At 38.6% G+C, this 23,386-nt stretch overlaps 1 protein-coding gene across 1 annotated transcript; it reads left to right on the top strand.

Moving 5' to 3' along the window:
• The first annotated feature begins 559 nt into the window (after positions 1 to 559).
• Positions 560 to 12,305, top strand: LOC138352105 (zonadhesin-like). The gene is made up of 3 exons (XM_069304363.1): positions 560 to 680; positions 8,204 to 8,752; positions 12,109 to 12,305. The coding sequence occupies exons 1-3, from the start codon at positions 560 to 562 to the stop codon at positions 12,303 to 12,305; spliced, it is 867 nt and encodes a 288-aa protein (XP_069160464.1).
• The last annotated feature ends 11,081 nt before the right edge of the window (positions 12,306 to 23,386 follow it).

Below are 23,386 nucleotides of genomic sequence, written 5' to 3'. Positions count from 1 at the left end.
CTAAAAAACCTTGTTGCTCTAAAATTACACTGTATCTATTGTTTCCCAATCTCTATGTACCCAATCCAAACATCTTTACCATTGTGATCATTGCTGTCTTTTTATATGTGCTATCAATCTTCTGTATGGTCTTATTCTTGTTTAAATTACCAATCAAGCTGTCATTGTAATTAGTGAGAGCTAGTGGCTTTACAAGATTGTAAGTACTATGCTATGTATTCTCACAAACCCAATGTACCTTCTTGTATATAAATAAAAAAATAAATATAAATAATTAAATATTTGCTATGGTACATTAATTTTGTACATTACATTAATTATAAATGAACATTAATTAATTAACATTAATTTTTAGCAGCCTACAGGGTGATGGAAACAGTTGATAACTTTCTCGATGTTGCTTCATTGTCTGAAACAATTTTTTTTAATGCATTCAAAAAAGCTATAAGCTAATGTAATAATTCAATAATTACTATTTGTAGTTTTATCTATTTAAAACAATTTGGTAAATATTTTCTGACACAGTAATGTAATGACAGTTCTGTAATGACACAGTGAGATGAATGATGAAGAAGATGATGGAACCCTTGCACCCTTTGCTTTGTGGTGCAAGCCTTACCTTGTTGAGCGCAAGAAGAGAAGTGTCTTCAAAACCTTGAATATTTGCAATGTAATATTAAGTAAGTAAATTTTATAATTTTTGTAATATATATGTATGTGTATATACTGTACATGGATATATGTGTATATATTTGCATATCAAGTATTGCTGATATGTTGAAGCATGTACTGAACAAGATTGGTGGAAACAGATACAAGGTTAAGATTGCCAATTTTCTGTAGTCTAGTCTAATTCAATCATTTTTAGTAATCTTTGAGAACATTTATGCTATGTATAAGGTAAAATAAAGTTACTTTGATTTTGACTAAATATGTAGACATATCTTGAATTTTCTCTACAATAATAATGAAAGAAAGCCTAGATTAGTTTTTGGTTGAAGTTGCCAGTGCCAGTGGACCACTTTGTGCTTTAGGCCTGGTGGAGCTTGGTCCACCAGGCTGTTGTTTGGAGTGGCCCACAGACCCACATACAGTCTGCATATGATATACAGTCTGGTGATCAATTGAACTACAATAGTTAGTTTTTATCATCCGAATGCACCAATATGTCTTCATTCCTCCCAGATGAAGGAACTAGGTAATGTTCATCACCTGAATGCACCATCTGAAGCTTTTCCACACTCATGATACACGAGAGGGTTATCAGCTGTATGCACCATCCTGTGAGTTTTTATAAGTCGCAAACAACTGAATCCCTTGCCACACTCAGGACATTCATGGGGTTTATCATCCATATGCACAATCATGTGTCTTATTGTACTGGAACGTTTTCTGAATCTTTGGCCCGCATTCAGCACACTTGAAATGTTTAGCATCCTATGGGCATTTATTTACTTTATATATATATATATATATATATATATATATATATATATATATATATATATATATATATATATATATATATATATATATATATATATATATATATTTATATATATATATATATATATATATATATATATATATATATATATATATATATATATATATATATATATATATATATATGCGGAAAATCCACAGAGAAATATGAAATGAGGTGTATTAGTATATTTTGGTAGCAGTCTTTCCTGTAGACATATATTATTAAATATGACCGAAAAAGTAAGATTAATGACTCTAACACGAATTTTCGTACATTTCTTTTCACTGTTGGTGGTAATTCAAAAATCAATTCTCCAAAATTCATTTTTATTTCTAGTCTGACGCGACACTTGAGCGCGTTTCGTAAAACTTATTACATTTTCAAAGACTTTAGTTTACACATACACAACTGAATAGAACTTACACATCCCCGATTTGTTTATATCTACATTTGAGTGAGGTGGATGGGGTGAGGTGGTATTAATAGGGTATTAATTTCATCAACACAAGACAGAACACGAAACAATGGGTATTGAATGGAAGTGATTGAAGAAAGCCTATTGGTCCATATTTCTTGATGCTTCTATATTGGAGCGGAGTCTTGAGGTGGGTAGAATATAGTTGTGCATTAATTGGCTGTTGATTGCTGGTGTTGACTTTTTAATGTGTAGTGCCTCTCAAACGTCAAGCCGCCTGCTATCGCTGTATCTATCGATGATTTCTGTGTTGTTTACTAGGATTTCTCTGGCGAAGGTTTGGTTGTGGGAAGAGATTATATGTTCCTTAATGGAGCCCTGTTGCTTATGCATCGTTAAACACCTAGAAAGAGATGTTGTTTTCTTGCCAATATACAGGTTTTTTTGGAGCTTACAGTCCCCAAGAGGGCATTTGAAGGCATAGACGACGTTGGTCTCTTTTAAAGCGTTCTGCTTTGTGTCTGGAGAGTTTCTCATGAGTAGGCTGGCCGTTTTTCTGGTTTTATAGTAAATCGTCAGTTATATCCTCTGATTTTTGTCTGTAGGGATAACGTTTCTATTAACAATATCTTTCAGGACCCTTTCCTCCGTTTTATGAGCTGTGGAAAAGAAGTTCCTGTAAAATAGTCTAATAGTGGGTATAGGTGTTGTGTTAGTTGTCTCTTCAGAGGTTGCATGGCGTTTCACTTTCCTTCTTATGATGTCTTCCACGAAACTATTGGAGAAACCGTTGTTGACTAGGACCTGCCTTACCCTACAGAGTTCTTCGTCGACTTGCTTCCATTCTGAGCTGTGGCTGAGAGCACGGTCGACATATGCGTTAACAACACTCTTCTTGTACCTGTCTGGGCAGTCGCTGTTGGCATTTAGGCACATTCCTATGTTCGTTTCCTTAGTGTAGACTGCAGTGTGGAAACCTCCGCTCTTTTCCATGACTGTTACATCTAGAAAGGGCAGCTTCCCATCCTCTTCCATCTCGTAAGTGAAATGCAGCACGGAACTCTGTTCAAACGCCTCCTTCAGCTCCTGCAGATGTCTGACATCAGGTACCTGTGTAAATATGTCGTCAACATACCTGCAGTATATGGCCGGTTTCAAGTTCATGTCCACTAAGACTTTTTGCTCGATGGTACCCATGTAGAAGTTTGCAAACAGGACACCTAGGGGAGAACCCATGGCGACCCCATCTACTTGCTTATACATGTGCCCCTCCGGGCTCAAGAAGGGTGCCTCTTTAGTACAAGCTTGGAGTAGTTTCCTTAGAATATTTTCTGGCATGTCAAGAGGAGTACAGGCTGGATCACGATACACTCTGTCGGCTATCATCCCGATTGTCTCGTCCACAGGTACGTTGGTGAACAGTGATTCTACGTCCAACGAGGCTCTTATCCCTGTGGCCCGTGTTCCTCGCAGTAAGTCAACAAATCAGCTCAAGATAACCTCAAAATCTACAAAGCAGGAAACCGTCAATCAGCATATACAACATCGTTATACTTTCTACGTTGTGGGCGCACACTTAGGTGGGATCGATCACTATGATTGTTATAATTCCGCTTCACCAACACTATACTCGCCAATTCGTCCGACCTGGCTTACTGTCCCACGGTATTGTACTGATGTTGCTACTCGACTTATGCTTTCCTTAACTGATCAAACGCAATAGGAGCTCACTATATACTTGATCACTGCATTTGTGGGCACTCTTGTGACAGTTTCTTGTCTCTGTAACACTTCAATATCTCGAGATAATTGACGTTAGTTTGCTGATGCCCTACGGACACGTTTGTCTCCCACGACACTCCTCTCACGACGATGAGACAGTAGTGAGTGTTTCTGAGAGTACCTGTGGGAGCCGAGCGGACAGCACGCTGGACTTGTGATCCTGTGGTCCTGGGTTCGATCCCAGGCGCCGGCGAGAAACAATGGGCAGAGTTTCTTTCACCCTATGCCCCTGTTACCTAGCAGTAAAATTGGTACCTGGGTGTTAATCAGCTGTCACGGGCTGCTTCCTGGGGGTGGAGGCCTGGTCGAGGACCGGGCCGCGGGGACACTAAAAAAAGCCCCGAAATCATCTCAAGATAACCTCAAGATGAGTAGTTGTGGGAGTGACTGTCTTTGAATGCCGGTGGGAGTGAGTGTGTGAGTGTCTCTGAGTGTACCTGTTGGAATGAGTGTCTGAGTGCCTACGTAAGTTTCTGTGAGAGTACTTCTTTCAGGGCCTCTGTGATTTTATCTGTGAGAACCTCAGTAAATTTATCTGTGAATACCTCTGTGAGTGTCTCTCTGAGTATATCTTTGAGTACATCTGTATCTTTATGAGTGCCTATGTACGTGTCTCAGAAAGCGTCTCTCTCAGTGTTTCTGCAAGTGTCTCTTCAATTTTTCTGTGCGTGCCTGTAAGAATACCCGCGTGAGTCTCTCTGTGAGTACCTATTTGAGTTTCTTTGTGAGTTTCACTGTGAGCGTTTCTGTTTATGTCTGACTGCTTTAGTGAACACCTGTATTAGTTTGTCTATGAGCACCTGTATTAGTTTCTATATGAGCGCATGTATTAGTTTGTCTGTGAGCACCTGTATTAGTTTGTCTATGAGCACCTGTATTAGTTTGTATATGAGCGCCTGTATTAGTTTGTCTATGAGGACCTGTATTAGTTTGTCTATGAGCGCCTGTATTAGTTTGTCTATGAGCGCCTGTATTAGTCTGTCTATGAGTACCTGTATTAGTTTGTCTATGAGTGCCTTTATTAGTTTGTCTATGAGCGCCTTTATTAGTTTGTCTATGAGTGCCTTTATTAGTTTGTCTATGAGCGCCTTTATTAGTTTGTCTATGAGCGCCTTTATTAGTTTGTCTGTGAGCACCTGTATTAGTTTGTCTATGAGCGCCTTTATTAGTTTGTCTATGAGCACCTGTATTAGTTTGTCTATGAGCACCTGTATTAGTTTGTCTATGAGCATCTGTATTAGTTTGTCTGTTTGTCTTATCAATTAATGTAAGCGTTTATGTGAGTGTCACAATGAGTGTCTAAGTAACTCTGTGAGTGTCTTTATGAGTGTTTGTGAGTGCCTCAGAAAGTGTCTTTTTAAACTTCTCTGTAAGTGTCCCAGTAGCTGTGTGATTGCCCTTGTTTCTCTGTGATTGTCCCTGAGTCTTTGTGACTGTCTCTGTGTCTCTGTGAGTGTCCCTGTGTTTCTGTGAGCGTCCCAGTGTCTGTGATGGCCACTATGTATTTGTGAGCGTCACTTTGTCTCTTTGAGCGCCTCTGTGTCTCTGTGAGTGTTCCTATGTCTCTTTGAGTGTCTCTGTGTCTCTGTGAGATTTTCTGTGCCTCTGTGAGTGTCCGGGGGTCTGTGTGAGTGTTTCCGTGTCCCTGTGAGTGTCCTTGTTTCTCTGTGAGTTTCCCTGTGTCTGTATGAGTTTCCCTGCGTCTCTGTGAGTGTCCATGTGTCTATGTGAACGTCCCTGTGTCTTTGTGAGTTTACTTGCGCCTCTGTGAGTGTCCCTGTTTTATGTTTGTATCTCATAGAATGTCTTTGTGAGTGTTTGTGAGTTCCTTTGGGGCTTTGTAAACCACTCATTGCCTATGCTAGTGTCTCTGTGGGTGTATCTGTGTCAGTCAGAGTGTGTTTATGAGTGTGTCTGTAAATACCTTTTGTGAGTGTCTTTATGAGAGGCCCTCTGTGAGCCTTTCTAAGTGACTGTAAATCCCTATGTGTCTTTGTAAGCGCCTAAGTGACTTTGAATATTTCTGTGTCTCTCTGTGAGCATTTCTGTAAGCGTCTCTGTGAGTGCCCTTATGATTACCTGTGAAAGAAAATATGTGAGTTCCTATGTGAGTGTCTTTTAGTGTATCTGTGAGTGTCTTTGTGCTTGTCTCTGTGATTGTCTCTTTGACTTTCTCTTTGAGTGTCTCTTAGTATCCCTGATTGTCGATCTCTGAGTATCTCATTTACTCTTTCATAAATGCCAATGTCAGTATCTCTTGTGAGAGAGTTACTTACTGAGTACTATCAGTGATACTATCTCTGATAGGTACTCAGAGTACCTCTGTGAGAGCCTCTTTGAGTATCTCTGTGAGAGCCTTTTTGAGTATGTCTGTGAGAGTCTCTTTGAGTACCTCTGTTAGAGCCTCTTTGAGTACCTCTGTGAGAGCCTTTTTGAGTACCTCTGTGAGAGCCTCTATAGGTGTATGTATTTGTGAGAGTCTGTGTATCTTTATGAATGCCACGAATGTGTATGTGAGCACATTTTTACAAACTTGTGTGAATGTTTTTATGAGTGCCTCCGAGTGCTTCCATGACCGTCTATGTGAGTGTTTCTGTGTGTGATATTTATGAGTGCATTTCTGATTGTCTTTGCACCTGAGAGTACTTGTTTGAAAGTTTCAGTGTTTCTGTAAGTGAGTAGCTGTGTACTCATAGAAATATCTCTAATCAACAGATATCTAATAAAAAATCTCTAATCAAGAGTGCATCTATGAGTGTCTTTGTGACTGCCTCTTTGGGTGTGTCCATAAGTGCCTTTGTAAATTCCTCAGTGAGCTTCTGTGTCTCTGTGATATTCAGAGGTTATTTATGTGACTATATATGTGAGTTGCTTTGCCTTTGCCATTATGAGTACTTCTGTGAGTGTCAATGTAAGTGTCTTTGAGAGAGTCTATATGTGTCTCTGAAGGCATATGCGTGTCTTTATAAGTGCTTGTGCTAGTATCTATCTTAGCATTTTTGTTGATACCTATCTGTAACCGAGTACTTTTGTAAATGGCTCTATAATTGCCATTGTGAATGCCTCTGTAGGTGATTTGAATGGGCCACTAATATTGCCTTTTTAAAATATCTCTAATGAACACGCAAATCATTGAGGTAACTTTCTCTGAAAGTTTAAGAGAAAATTTACTGCGTTTTTTACGTTTATTGCAAAAAGTTTTAAATTTTAGTCTGTGTTAGTTCAGTCAAAATTGCTCACTATTTTGTGAGCAATTTCAAAAGTGATGTTGCTCACATGAGACTATACTTGCTCACAGGAGAATACACTTGATCACAGAAGGCTAGAATTGCTCACAGCGTGTTGCATATAGTTATAAAATGTTGAACATTCTTACAGAATACATTCATTCATTCTTACATTCTTACAATATACTTTCCATCATGATGATTAACTTACAAGAAGTTAGACTTGCTAACTTGGAGTTATTCTCACTAACGGAAAATTACGTTGCAGACAAGAAGAGCTATACTACAACCTGCGGGTTACACTTGGTCACAAGAAGTGGTACACTTACAAAGTGTTTACACTTACTAACAAAGAGTTTAGACTTACTAACAAAGCGTTTTCACTTACTAACAAACAGTTTACACTTACTAACAAAGAGTTTAGACTTACTAACAAAGAGTTTACTCTTACTAACAAAGAGTTTACTCTTACTAACAAAGAGTTTACACTTACTAACAAGGAGTTTTATGTTGATAACAAAGAGTTTACACTTATTTACAAAGAGTTTACACTTATTTACAAAGAGTTTACACATATTTACAAAGAGTTTACACTTATTTACAAAGAGTTGACACTTATTTACAAAGAGTTTACACTTATTTACAAAGAGTTTACACTTATTTACAAAGAGTTTACACTTACTAACAAAGAGCTTACACTTAATAGCAAAGACTTTAGTCTTACTGACAAAAAGTTTACACATTCTAACAAAGCGTTTACACTTACTAACAAAGTTTACGCTTACTAACAAATAGTTTACACATAATACCAAAGAGTTTACTCTTACTAACGAAGAGTTTACACTCACTATCAAAGAGTTGTCATTTTTTAACAAAGAGTTGACATATATTAACAAATAGTTTACACTTACTAACAAACTGTTTACGCTTACTAACAAAGAGTTTACACTTACTAACAAAGAGTTTAATTTATTTACAAAGAGTTTACACTTACTAACAAAGAGTTTACACTTACTAACAAAGAGTTTAATTTATTTACAAAGAGTTTACACTTACTAACAAAGAGTTTACACTACTAACAAATATTTTAACTTATTTACAAAGAGTTTACACTTACTAACAAAGAGTTTACACTTACTAACAAAGAGTTTACACATACTAACAAAGAGTTTACACTACTAACAAATATTTTACACTTACTAACAAAGAGTTTACACTACTAACAAACTGTTTACGCTTACTAACAAAGAGTTTACACTTACTAACAAAGAGTTTAACTTATTTACAAAGAGTTTACACTTACTAACAAAGCGATTACACTTACTTACAAAGAGCTCACACTTACTAACAAAGAGTTTACACGTATTTACAAAGAATTTACACTTACTAACAAAGAGTTTACATTGACTTACATAGAGTTCACACTTACTAACATCGAGTTTACACTTACTAACAAAGAGTTTACATTTACTAACAAAGATCTTACACTTACTAACAAAGAGCTTACACTTACTAACAAAGAGCTTACACTTACTAACAACAAGTTTACACTTACTAACAAAGAGCTTACACTTACTAACAAAGAGCTTACACTTACTGACAAAGAGCTTGCACTTACTAACAAAAAGTTTACACTTACTAACAAAGAGTTTACACTTACTAACAAAGAGTTTACACTTACTAACAAAGACTTTACACTTGCTAACAGGCGTTACAGTACCTACCAAGAGGCTTCACCTGCAAGCGGGAGGAATTACACTTGCTCACAAGAAAGAATGGATACATGGAAAATTGAAACAACAAAGGAGAAAACAAATTTACAATGTACAGAACAAGTCAGTAAAGAAATTAATACAAAAAAATCCAGTTATGGAGAGAATGAAAATAAATAACAATTTTCACCAGAGTCAGACACACGCACACAGCTAAGATTTATCTCCTCCCGAAAAGAACTAGGAAACAAAAGGCTGGCATACCGAAAGGGAAATTATGAGGAGATGAGAAGTTTCCTAATGAATATACCATGAGACACAGACCTCAGAGCTAAGTCTGTACACGACATTATGGACTATGTCACCCAAAAGTGTCGGGAGGCAGTAAACAGGTTCATCCCGGCACAAAAAGAAAAATCCTAGGAGCAAAAGAAGAATCTGTGGTTTAATAGGGCATGTATGGAAGCAAAGGAAATGAACAAAAGGGCGTGGAGGAACTTCCGAAATAACAGGACATCAGAAAGAAGAGAGAGATACCAGAGAACCAGGAACGAGTATGTTAGTGTGAGAAGAGCAGCTGAGAAAAGGTATGAAAATGATATAGCTAAGAAAGCCAAGACCGAACCAAAGCTACTCCACAGTCACATTAGGAGGAAAACAACAGTGAAAGAACAGATAATGACACTTAGAACAGGCGAAGACAGGTATGCAGAGAATGACAAAGTGGTGTGTGAAGAACTCAACAAATGGTTCTAGGAGGTCTTCACAATAAAACAAGGTGAGGTCACTGCGTTAATAGAGGAGGCAGTAAATCAGGCGGCCGTGGAAGGGTTCGAAATTACGAGAGATGAGTTCAAGAGACATCTGTTGGATCTGGACGTGAGAAAGGCTGTTGGTCCAGATGGGATTTCACCATGGGTATTGAAAGAGTGTGCAAAGGCACTCTGCTGGCCACTCTCCATAATGAATAGTAGGTCACTGGAGATGGGAGACCTACCAGAAATATGGAAGACGGCTAATATGGTCCCAATATACAAAAAGGGTGACAGACATGAGGCACTGAACTACAGGCCAGTTTCCTTGACTTGTATACCATGTAAGGTGAGGGAGAAGATCGTGAGGAAAAACCTAGTAAAACATCTGGAGAGAAAGGACTTCGTTACAAATCGGCGACATGGATTCAGGGAGGGTAAATCTTGCCTTACAGGCTTAATAGAATTCTACGGCCAGGTGACAAAGTTTAAGCAAGAAAGAGAAGGCTGGGCGGACTGCATTTTCTGGGATTGTCGGAAAGTCTTTGACACAGTATCCCATAAGAGGCTGGTGCATAAGCTGGAGAGACAGGCAGGAGTGACTGGTTAGGTGCTCCAGTGAATAAGGGAGTACCTAAGCAATTGGAAGCAGAGAGTTACAGTGAGAGGTGAGACCTGAGATTGGCATGAAGTCCCCAATGGATTCCCACAGGCCTCTGTACTCGGTCCTATCCTGTTTCTGATATACGTAAATGATCTCCCGGAGGGTATAGACTCATTCCTCTCAATGTTTGCTGACGACGCCAAAATTATGAGAAGGATTAAGACAGAGAAGGACTGCTTGAGGCTTCAAGAAAACCTAGACAAACTGAAGGAATGGTCGAACAAGTGGTTGTTGGAGTTTAACCCAAGCAAATGTAATATAATGAAGATAGGTGTAGGGAGCAGGCAGGACACCAGATACAAGGTATCATTTGGGAGATGAAATTCTTCAAAAGTCAGAGAGAGAAAAAGACTTGGGTGTTGATATCACGCCAGACCTGTCCCCTGAAGCCCATATCAAGAGGATAACATCAGCAGCATACGCCACGTTGGCAAACATAAGAACGGCATTTAGAAACTTGTGTAAGGAGTCATTCAGAACTTTGTATACCACATATGTCAGACCAATCTTGGAGTATGCAGCTCCAGCACGGAGTCCATATCTAGTCAAGCATAAGAATAAACTGGAGAAGGTCCAAAGGTTTGCCACCAGACTAATCCGCGAGCTAAGAGGTATGAGCTACGAGGAGTGACTACGGGAGTTAAACCTCAGGTCACTGGAAGACAGAAATGTTAGGGGGGACATGATCACCACATACAAGTTTCCCAAAGGAATTGATAAGGTAGATAAGGACATGCTATTTAACCCAAGGGGCACACTTAGTAGGGGACGCAGGTGGAAATTGAGTGCCTAAATGAGCCACAGATATATTAGAAAGAACTTTTTTAGTGTCAGAGTGCTTTCCGTGTGTAATGAAGTAAGGGCGAAGAGGTAGAACGGCCTACTGACATAGCTCGAGTGCATGGGGAAGTTGTGTAAAACCCTGGTTAGTGTCTCGGAGAGGCTGCAGGCTCTAAGTAAGTTAGGTACAACTTCTAGTGTCAACTCTTTTGACCATGTCGTAGCTTAGTCGTTTAAGGCAGCGCCTGGGATGATCTCGAATGTAGGTTCGAATCCTCATCACGGCCCTTGTGGATTTGTACATTAGTTTTATTTTTTTTAAAACAAATACAAAAGACCATAAAGTTTATTTTTCCCCATAAGAACTCCTTAAGATTGACGTGACGAATTGGCGCTGAATTTAACCCCATAAGAATTCCTTGAGACCGCAGTGAGGAATTGGGCCAAAAATGAAAATTCGTTAGTAAGCCTCCATCCCTACTACTAGTGGTAGCTCTTGTATTGATAGTTGGGGTAGTACCAGTGACAGTGGTAGCTCTGGTCGTGATAATTATGGTAGTATCAGTGATACTAGTACTACCCCTATCACTACCAGAGTAGTCGCTCCGATAGTGATGGTAGGGTTAGTAACAGTGACAGTGGTAGCTCTGATAGTGATGGTAGGGGTAGTACCAATGACAGTTGTAGCTCTGGTAGTGATGGTTGGGGTAGTACCAGTGACAGTGGTTACTCTGGTAGTGATTGTAGTAATAATAAAAGTGACAAGGCCGCTCTGGTAGTCATGATAGTAGTATCAAAAGAGAGTGTTTGCAATGAGCCTGTGATATAACAATTAATATCAGCATTAACAAAATTTTATATATTGCTAGACGATTGTTGGGGGACAGGAAAGCTGTCAGGTAAATCCCCGTCCTCATATTCAAAGTGGAAGCTTTCCCGCGGTCACTCCACCAGTTACTGGCCACACCCAACCGTGCCTAACCCACTCATATCATTTACTCATCAACACTGAAGAATGGTGTCAGCTAGGCGGATAGTGTCAGCAAGGCGAACAGCCCGTTTGCTTTCATAACTCTCACTGTATCTCTCACTTCTAAACTTCCCTTCACCTATGCCTCTCCATCCTCTTTACTTCGCAAAATATATATAAAAAAAAATAAAAACTGAAGAATGAGTATGAATTGTGGCATTACAAGCAATCGAGGTTTTCTCGCTTGCTTCCCTAAAATTTTTAGTTATATTCAAGGAGAATACTGGTACAATAATATACAATGCAATAATATACAGGAGAAGATGCCCATAGGGTGAGCCTTGAAGTGGGGACAGCTGAAGAGAAGTTGGTGAGAGGAAACGCTGAAGTTGAAGAGAAAGTGCCAGGGCATGACCCAGCTGCGTGTCTTAAGTCGATGCTGAAGACAACCCCACATTTGGCTAGGCTGAGTCGGGCAAGGAAGGGCAGCAGTGGGCCTACTTCTTCATTCTAGGTGGTGACAGTCCGTCTTCTGATGGTGTCTTCTTTCTTGAGTTATCTTTCTTCTTTCTTGTATTTTCTTTCTTGTATCTTCTTTCTTCTACTTCTTCTTGCTTCTCGTAGTTATTTGATGGTGTTTACTGTTTTCGACAAAGTCCTTGGAGAAAAGTTCAGGGATCAGTGTGGATTCGTCGCATTTCTCGAGGATGGTGTCGGCTCTAATCCAGATATTCCTTTTTTCTGACTCAGTCTGCAAGTATTCTTCTTAGCTCTTGTTATATATACGGCTGGTGAGCCGTCTGAACTCAGGAGATCCAGCAATAGTTTTTTTCACGTTGTAGATGTAGTTCCATGACTGCTTGAGAGTCACTGGTATATGTCCGTTCTGGGGGAGGTAAATGTTCTCAATGTCAACAGAGGCAGTGAGTCATCGTCCGAAGGAAGTATGCAGAAGCATCAGATGTAGATTCCTGTGAAGCTGGTGTAGTCGCAGGTACAGCTGTATTAGTAGATGGTTGGTCTGGAGTGCCGGTTTGCAACGAAGTTGCAGGATCTGTAGCATGTTGCACAGGGTGGGCGACAGCAGACGGGATATCTGCCAGTGAAATTGAAGAGATGGTGATGTCAGGGGCAGAAGTAGTATTTGTAGCTGAAGTCGTAGCACTGGCGGTGGCTGAGGCTGTAGTTGTGAAGAGTTCCTCAGGAACATTAAATGTTGGGAGACCATTGGCAGTGTATAGGATGTTTAGGATTCGTACGAATTATTTACAGTTTGTGCCTGCAATCATTTCAGCAGTGCGGATGAGTCCGAAGATGTTACTGTGATTCCTGTTGGGGGACAGCATCTGGTGTGGTGAAGGCTGGCTTGTTGATGGACCAGAGAGGGGTTGTGTGTGTTGCGGCTGCGTCGATGATTGGTTGGCGGACTAGGAGCCAGGCCCCCAGTGGCGTGCAGGCTGTGCAGAGGCTCCACCCCCACCAGTAGGCTCAGGGAAGTTGGCGACTTGCACGTTTAACGTTGATGGTTCACGACGAGTGGTGTTGGCTTGCCTGGCGTCGGACATCATCTGTATTTCCTCACGTCTTCGAGGGCACTCGGCAGAGACGGCAGTTTGGTCACACTGGCAGAGAAGGCATTGGAGGAAGTTGTTGGTGCATCGTTTGAAGTGGTGATTCTCGGCGCACTTGCTGCACCGTTGGTCCTGAGATGGACATTGTTTCGAAAAGTGCTTATAGCTATAGCACCTGAAGCACTGTCGGAGTCGGTAATAGTGATCTTTAGTGATCTGTCGGGGTATGCAAGCGATGCTGAAACACCGGAAGCCGTTGGTAGTAGCAGAGGTAGCTTCCTCAGGCGATGTGAAGGTGACCTTCATGGTGGAGAGATGGCTATCCTGCACAGGAATGAATTTTACAGTAACAGCAGTCAAGGAAGGGTTCTGTTCGTTTATACTGGTGGCGACATCGGTGGCTGCTTTTTCAGAGAGGAGGGAGCTCACTCTCCCTCCTCTCCGGATAAAAACCGTCCTGGCTGCGAGGTAGTGTCGTGATGGGGTGAGGATCATGTCCGCCTCCTCGAGAGCAGTAAGGTTCGTGGGGTCAAATAGACCCTGTACAGCTGTGGCATTGCTGAAAAACAGTTGAGGTCCTTCATCGTTGACGACGACGTTCAGTGGTGCAACATTGGTTCTGTTGTTGATCAAATCCGCGATGTCTAACCGGGTAAGGGTCCGGTCCACTCTAAATCGTACCTTGATCCTGTATATCATGGTGGCTCTTGTCGTTGCTGCTCAATGTTTACCCACCCGGCAGTGCTAGGTGCAAGAGAGCCTTGTCTAGAGGGTTGCACTTTCCTTAAGAGGTCTCTCCCTCTTATTCCTATAAGAGGGAATACCTCCCTTAAGAGGAAGAGGAGGTATACCTCCTTAAGAGGTAAAGGAGGTATACCTCCTTAAGAGGTAGAGGAGGTATACCTCCTTAAGAGGTAGAGGAGGTATACCTCCTTAAGAGGTAGAGGAGGTATACCTCCTTATGAGGCATATGCATTATACCTTACCAGTATAATGCACCGGATCAGGGTGGGGTCTGACCTCCTAAAGCAAAGTACTGTGAATACTGATATATGAATGTTTGTTGATTAAGATTCGCTACCTGGAATAATAAGTTCCAAGCAGCACGGGCTATAGTGAGCCCGTAGTGGACTTGTGGAATATATATATATATATATATATATATATATATATATATATATATATATATATATATATATATATATATATATATATATATATATATATATATATATATATATATATATATATATATATATATATATATTGGTGTATACTGGCAGCAGGTTTTCTTTCAAACATGTTTCATTGAATATGACCGCATATTCTGTATTTATTATTTTCTGGTTTAGGGCTTCTATCCCTCTAACTATTTTTTTAGCATCAGGGCTTAATTCAAATAGGAGTTCTCCAAAACTCATTTTCGTACTTTTAAGGTGAAGAAAAGAAGTGATTTACTATAGAGTGTATTACACTTATTTGTATAATTTGCACGACGTTTCGAACCTCCATGGTTCATTCTCAAGTGAACAGATCTTACAATACTAGTTGATTTTATACCCGCATTAGGTCAGGTGATAATACAATGAAGGTGAAAACATGGGGGGATACATAAGGGATAAACATAGGGGCTGCAGAAGGCTTATTGGCCCATGCGAGGCATCTCCTATCTAAACACAAAGATTAATCCAGTGTAATTGGCCTGTTATGTTGGACATTGTCTTCTGTGTTGGCATCGATATGTTCATGTCTTGTCCTTACTCTCATGGTGGGTAGAGTAAATAGTTCCGTGATTTGGGTGTTCATGGTAGGTCGCTCTATTCTTATGTGAATTGCCTCAAGAATTTGTAATCTTCTTGAATCTTGAGTTTTGTCTATTATGCAAGTACTCTTGTTCAACATTTCTCTTGTTAGAGTAATGTCATGGGCTTGTCTCATGTGATTCCTAGGGGCACCAGATTGAAGATGGCATGTCAAACGCCTCGTCAGCTTGGTCGACGTCATACCTATGTACTTACATTGAAGGTTACATCCTTCGTGGGGGCAAGTGTACATGTATACAACGCTTGACTGCTGTAGAGGGTTCTCCGTCGGCTTCGGGCTGTTTTTGATAAGGAGTTCGGAAGTCTTCTTGGTTTTGTAGAATATTATCAGGTTTATGTTTTGGTTAGGAGTAGTGCTTTTTACTCCTTTACGGATTATTTCTTTCATTATTCTTTCCTCTTTTATATGTTCACTGTGCATGGTTGATTTGTAATATAATTTTATTGGGGGTGTTGTGGTTTCTGTTCTAGGTTCTGAATTATACCAACGGTCCAAGTGTCTTCTTATAGCAGCGTTTATTTCCGCGTTGCTATATCCGTTGTTCACCAATACCTGAGTTACTCTTTCAAACTCTCTACTCACGTTGCTCCATTCAGAGCAGTGGGTAAGCGCTCGACGAATATAAGCATTGAGAACACTGGCTTTGTATCTTTGGGGGCACTCACTTCTACCGTTCAGGCATAATCCTATGTTGGTGGGCTTGGTATATACGTTGGTGCTTAAAGAGGTTCCTGTTTTTGTTATTAGTACATCCAAGAATGGCAGACTGTTATTTTCACTATTTTCATGTGTAAATCGGAGTACTGACTCTCTCTCTAGGTGTCTTTTTAGGTCAATTAGTTCATCTGAGTCTTTTACTATTACGAATATGTCATCTACATAACGGCAGTATACAGTTGGTTTTTGTCTGCTACTGAAGACCCTATCTTCGATGGTTCCCATATAAAAATTAGCAAATAAAACTCCTAAGGGGGAGCCCATTGCTACTCCGTCTATTTGTAAATACATGTCTCCTTGTGGACTGATGAAAGGGGCTTCCTTTGTACATGCTTCGAGAAGACTCTTCAAGTGTGGCTCAGGTATGTCTAATTTGGGGGTGCTCTCGTCTCTGTATACTCTGTCCAGTATCATTCCTATGGTTGTGTCGACTGGGACGTTGGTAAAAAGGGATTCAACGTCAAGGGAAGCGATGATTCCATCGGGCTGGGTAGATTTGATCAATTCTAGGAAATCTGCTGATGATTGTAGACTAAACTTACTTGGAGTGTATGGAGTTAGGAGTTCATTGAGTTTCTTTGCCAGGTGATAAGTTGGGGTTGGTATTTGGCTGATTATAGGGCGTAGTGGGTTACCTGGTTTATGCGTCTTAACATTGCCGTAGGCATATCCTAAGCCATAGTCGCCTTGAAGTTTATTGAAATGCACACTACCTTTCTTTGCGTTGATTGCTGTAATTGTTTTGTTTACTTTCCGCTTAAGGTCTTCTACGGGGTTCCTCGTGATTCGTTGAAATTTGGAGTCGTCACTTAGGATGTCGCTAATTTTGTTCATGTATTCATGGGTAGGAATCAATACATATGCTGCTGTTTTGTCGGCTTTTCTTATTGTTACGTCTTTCAGATTTTTTAGTTGTTTCGCTGCTTCTTTGAGTCGTGGGGTTAAGATTGTAGATGAATATGTTCCTCGTTTTTTCCCTGCTTCTGCAAGTAGTTCAGCTTGAAGTGTGTCAGTGGTGATGACTTTTTTGTTGTCTTCTAGCTTATGGATATCGTCCAGAAGCATTTCGATTTCCAGGCGTTTTTGATGCATCTTTGGTTTAGATAAGAATTGACAATTTAGACCAAGATTTAAGAGGTCTCGTTGGTCCTGGGTAAGATCATAAGAAGTCAGGTTAAAGTAGCCATCTTTAAGACGAGGGATTTTTAGCTGTCCACCGTTTAGGGATGTTAACTTACGGAGTGTCTTTGTTTCTACAAGAGTTTTATGTTGTTGTTTCAGGTTAAATAGTTCACTGTTGACTCAACAGCAAACCAACTCAAGCAAACCATCAACAGTGAACTATTTAACCTGAAACAACAACATAAAACTCTTGTAGAAACAAAGACACTCCGTAAGTTAACATCCCTAAACGGTGGACAGCTAAAAATCCCTCGTCTTAAAGATGGCTACTTTAACCTGACTTCTTATGATCTTACCCAGGACCAACGAGACCTCTTAAATCTTGGTCTAAATTGTCAATTCTTATCTAAACCAAAGATGCATAAAAAACGCCTGGAAATCGAAATGCTTCTGGACGATATCCATAAGCTAGAAGACAACAAAAAAGTCATCACCACTGACACACTTCAAGCTGAACTACTTGCAGAAGCAGGGAAAAAACGAGGAACATATTCATCTACAATCTTAACCCCATGACTCAAAGAAGCAGCGAAACAACTAAAAAATCTGAAAGACGTAACAATAAGAAAAGCCGACAAAACAGCAGCATATGTATTGATTCCTACCCATGAATACATGAACAAAATTAGTGACATCCTAAGTGACGACTCCAAATTTCAACGAATCACGAGGAACCCCGTAGAAGACCTTAAGCGGAAAGTAAACAAAACAATTACAGCAATCAACGCAAAGAAAGGTAGTGTGCATTTCAATAAACTTCAAGGCGACTATGGCTTAGGATATGCCTACGGCAATGTTAAGACGCATAAACCAGGTAACCCACTACGCCCTATAATCAGCCAAATACCAACCCCAACTTATCACCTGGCAAAGAAACTCAATGAACTCCTAACTCCATACACTCCAAGTAAGTTTAGTCTACAATCATCAGCAGATTTCCTAGAATTGATCAAATCTACCCAGCCCGATGGAATCATCGCTTCCCTGGACGTTGAATCCCTTTTTACCAACGTCCCAGTCGAAACAACCATAGGAATGATACTGGACAGAGTATACAGAGACGAGAGCACCCCCAAATTAGACATACCTGAGCCACACTTGAAGAGTCTTCTCGAAGTATGTACAAAGGAAGCCCCTTTCATCAGTCCACAAGGAGACATGTATTTACAAATAGACGGAGTAGCAATGGGCTCCCCCTTAGGAGTTTTATTTGCTAATTTTTATATGGGAACCATCGAAGATAGGGTCTTCAGTAGCAGACAAAAACCAACTGTATACTGCCGTTATGTAGATGACATATTCGTAATAGTAAAAGACTCAGATGAACTAATTGACCTAAAAAGACACCTAGAGAGAGAGTCAGTACTCCGATTTACACATGAAAATAGTGAAAATAACAGTCTGCCATTCTTGGATGTACTAATAACAAAAACAGGAACCTCTTTAAGCACCAACGTATATACCAAGCCCACCAACATAGGATTATGCCTGAACGGTAGAAGTGAGTGCCCCCAAAGATACAAAGCCAGTGTTCTCAATGCTTATATTCGTCGAGCGCTTACCCACTGCTCTGAATGGAGCAACGTGAGTAGAGAGTTTGAAAGAGTAACTCAGGTATTGGTGAACAACGGATATAGCAACGCGGAAATAAACGCTGCTATAAGAAGACACTTGGACCGTTGGTATAATTCAGAACCTAGAACAGAAACCACAACACCCCCAATAAAATTATATTACAAATAAACCATGCACAGTGAACATATAAAAGAGGAAAGAATAATGAAAGAAATAATCCGTAAAGGAGTAAAAAGCACTACTCCTAACCAAAACATAAACCTGATAATATTCTACAAAACCAAGAAGACTTCCGAACTCCTTATCAAAAACAGCCCGAAGCCGACGGAGAACCCTCTACAGCAGTCAAGCGTTGTATACATGTACACTTGCCCCCACGAAGAATGTAACCTTCAATGTAAGTACATAGGTATGACGTCGACCAAGCTGACGAGGCGTTTGACATGCCATCTTCAATCTGGTGCCCCTAGGAATCACATGAGACAAGCCCATGACATTACTCTAACAAGAGAAATGTTGAACAAGAATACTTGCATAATAGACAAAACTCAAGATTCAAGAAGATTACAAATTCTTGAGGCAATTCACATAAGAATAGAGCGACATACCATGAACACCCAAATCACGGAACTATTTACTCTACCCACCATGAGAGTAAGGACAAGACAAGAACATATCGATGCCAACACAGAAGACAATGTCCAACATAACAGGCCAATTACACTGGATTAATCTTTGTGTTTAGATAGGAGATGCCTCGTATGGGCCAATAAGCCTTCTGCAGCCCCTATGTTTATCCCTTATGTATCCCCCCATGTTTTCACCTTCATTGTATTATCACCTGACCTAATGCGGGTATAAAATCAACTAGTATTGTAAGATCTGTTCACTTGAGAATGAACCATGGAGGTTCGAAACGTCGTGCAAATTATACAAATAAGTGTAATACACTCTATAGTAAATCACTTCTTTTCTTCACCTTAAAAGTACGAAAATGAGTTTTGGAGAACTCCTATTTCAATTAAGCCCTGATGCTAAAAAAATAGTTAGAGGGATAGAAGCCCTAAACCAGAAAATAATAAATACAGAATATGCGGTCATATTCAATAAAACATATAAATATATACATATATATATATATATATATATATATATATATATATATATATATATATATATATATATATATATATATATATATATATATATATATATATATATATTCCACAAGTCCACTACGGGCTCACTATAGCCCGTGCTGCTTGGAACTTATTGTTATATATATATATATAATATATATATATTATTATATATATAATATTATTGGATATATATATATATATATATATATATATATATATATATATATATATATATATATATATATATATATATATATATATATATATATATATATATATATATTATTAAATATGACCGAAAAAGTAAGATTAATAACTCTAACACGAATTTTCTCAATCTTTCGTACATTTCTTTTCACTGTTGGAGGTAAATCAAAAATCAATTCTCCAAAATTCATTTTTATTTTTGGAGAAATCAATTTTGGAGAATTGATTTTTTATTTACCTCCAACAGTGAAAAGAAATGTACGAAAGATTGAGAAAATTCGTGTTAGAATTATTAATCTTACTTTTTCGGTCATATTTAATAATATATGTCTACAGGAAAGACTGCTACCAAAATATACTAATATATATATATATATATATATATATATATATATATATATATATATATATATATATATATATATATATATATATATATATATATATATATATATGTATATATATATATATATATATATATATATATATATATATATATATATATATATATATATATATATATATATATATTGGTAGCAGTCTTTCCTGTAGACATATATTATTAAATATGACGGAAAAAGTAAGATTAATAATTCTAACACGAATTTTCTCCATCTTTTGTACATTTCTTTTCACGGTTGGTGGTAATTCAAAAATCAATTCTCCAAAATTCATTTTTATTTCTAGTCTGACACAACACTTGAGCGCGTTTCGTAAAACTTATTACATTTTCAAAGACTTTAGTTTACACATACACAAGTGAATAGAACTTACACATCTCTGATTTGTTTATATCTACATTTGAGTGAGGTGTATGGGGTGAGGTGGTATTTAATAGGGTATTAAATTCATCAACACAAGACAGAACACTAAACAATGGGTATTGAATAGAAGTGATTGTAGAAAGCCTATTGGTCCATATTTCTTGATGCTTCTATATTGGAGCGAAGTCTTGAGGTGGGTAGAATATAGTTGTGCATTAATTGGCTGTTGATTGCTGGTGTTGACTTCTTAATGTGTAGTGCCTCGCGAACGTCAAGCCGCCTGCTATCGCTGTATCTATCGATGATTTCTGTGTTGTTTACTAGGATTTCTCTGGCGATGGTTTGGTTGTGGGAAGAGATTATATGTTCCTTAATGGAGCCCTGTTGCTTATGCATCGTGAAACGCCGAGAAAGAGATGTTGTTGTCTTGCCTATATACTGGTTTTTTTGGAGCTTACAGTCCCCAAGAGGGCATTTGAAGGCATAGACGACGTTGGTCTCTTTTAAAGCGTTCTGCTTTGTGTCTGGAGAGTTTCTCATGAGTAGGCTGGCCGTTTTTCTGGTTTTATAGTAAATCGTCAGTTGTATCCTCTGTTTTTTGTCTGTAGGGATAACGTTTCTATTAACAATATCTTTCAGGACCCTTTCCTCCATTTCATGAGCTGTGGAAAAGAAGTTCCTGTAAAATAGTCTAATAGGGGGTATAGGTGTTGTGTTAGTTGTCTCTTCAGAGGTTGCATGGCGGTGATTTGAAGATGTTGGGCAAACATCTAAAGATTTGAAATGTAGAATTTTGCAACATAAATACTCTGAAAGACATGGCCAATTGTCTAATGCTTTGTTTGTTCATCTGTCAGAGGATGCTCACCAAATTGACTGGGAGATCGCTTCTTCAATTGCGAATTGTAAAAGCACTTATAACAGAAACATAATTGAATCTGCTTTGATACAGATAACAAAAGAAAGTAATTTGAACATTAGCAGTGGATTATATAACTTAGATTCATTTTTAATAGATTAACTAAAGGGCGATTTGAGTAGGATCATTGAAACACATTTGTCTTACTAATTCATTGTAAATATTTACTATCTTATGCTATTATTATCCATGTGTGGGCCTGTTGGTGGGAATGAATAGGAGCTGCATCGTATGGGCCAATAGGCCCTCTGCAGTTCTTGTGCGGCTCATATTTGTGTCCACCAAATTTAATTAATTTGATATTGTACCTCACCTCACTCCACCATTCTCTCCTGCCTATATATGTCCAGTACTTGACCTGTAAAACCACTCCTTCTGAAGATGGGTTAATATACGAAAGTACTTAAGGAAATCCCTGTTTCAATTTTCCTCCGTGGTCTGACACTGTTATATATATATATCTGTATAAATAAAAACTGGAAATGTTCGTTTGTTCAAAATCACTAATCTCCGAAAGTTCTTCACCGATTGCTTTGAAATTTGTACACAATGTTCCATTCGCACCCGGTCAGGTTTTTATATACATATTATGTAGATGTCACGTTTGTGACGGTAAAAATATATGCATTTTCTGAAAAACTGTGTTTTTCATGTGAGGGAAATCTTCAAAACCTCTTTACCGATTGCTGTGAAATTTTGACACATCGTTGAATTCGAATAGGCGCGTCTTTTCATAGAACTACTATATACATGCCTCACCTGTGACAGGAAAATATATACCTTTTTTGAAAAACAGTGCCATTTGTTGGACGTAAGAGCAACACACTCTGTAATCTCCAAAAGTTCTTCACCGATTGCTTTGAAATTTTGACACAACATTAAATTCGAATAAGCGTGTCTTTTTATAAACCTACTATATAGATGCCACCCCTGTGACAGGTAAAAACTTGCCTTTTTGAAGAACAGCGACATCTGTTGCACATAATAGCATTATTCACACTTTACTAAATATGTCACGAGTTCCATTTCAATGTTTCCGATTGCATTGATAAATTTTATTTACATAGATTTCGATTTATTTTATTGAATTATTTTGTGACATTGTGTTGAAATTGAGCTGTGTTGTTTACCATATCGTTCATTTTGTATATATAATTATAGATGCCACACCTGTGACAGGTGAAACTATGCTTTTCTTGACAAACAGCGCCATCTTCTGCATGTAAGAGCAACACAAACGCTATCTATATAAATGAAAATGGTAATGTTCGTTTGTTCAAAATCGCTAATCTCCAAAAGTTCTTCACCGATTCCTTTGAAATTTCCACACACTGTTCCATTCACATCCGAACAGGCTTTTATATACATACTATATAGATGACACGTCTGTAACGGGGAAAAAACATGCTTATTTTAAAAAGCGGTGTTTTTCATGTGAGGGAAATCTTCGAAACCTCTTTACCGATTGCTTTGAAATTTTGACGCAACATTGCATTTGAATTGGCGAGTGTTTTTATATACCTACTATATACATGCCTCACCTGTGACAGGAAAAAATGTTTTTTTTTTTTAACAGCGTCATCTGTAAAACGTAAGATCAACATATGTAGTAATCTCTGAAATTTCTTCACCGATAGCTCTGAAATATTTACACAACATTCCATTCAAATATGTGTGTGTTTTTATATACCTAC

This window comes from Procambarus clarkii, chromosome 52, assembly GCF_040958095.1.
Source record: "Procambarus clarkii isolate CNS0578487 chromosome 52, FALCON_Pclarkii_2.0, whole genome shotgun sequence".
NCBI classification, from domain to species: Eukaryota; Metazoa; Arthropoda; class Malacostraca; order Decapoda; family Cambaridae; genus Procambarus; species Procambarus clarkii.
This window is presented reverse-complemented; position numbering and strand designations above follow the sequence as displayed.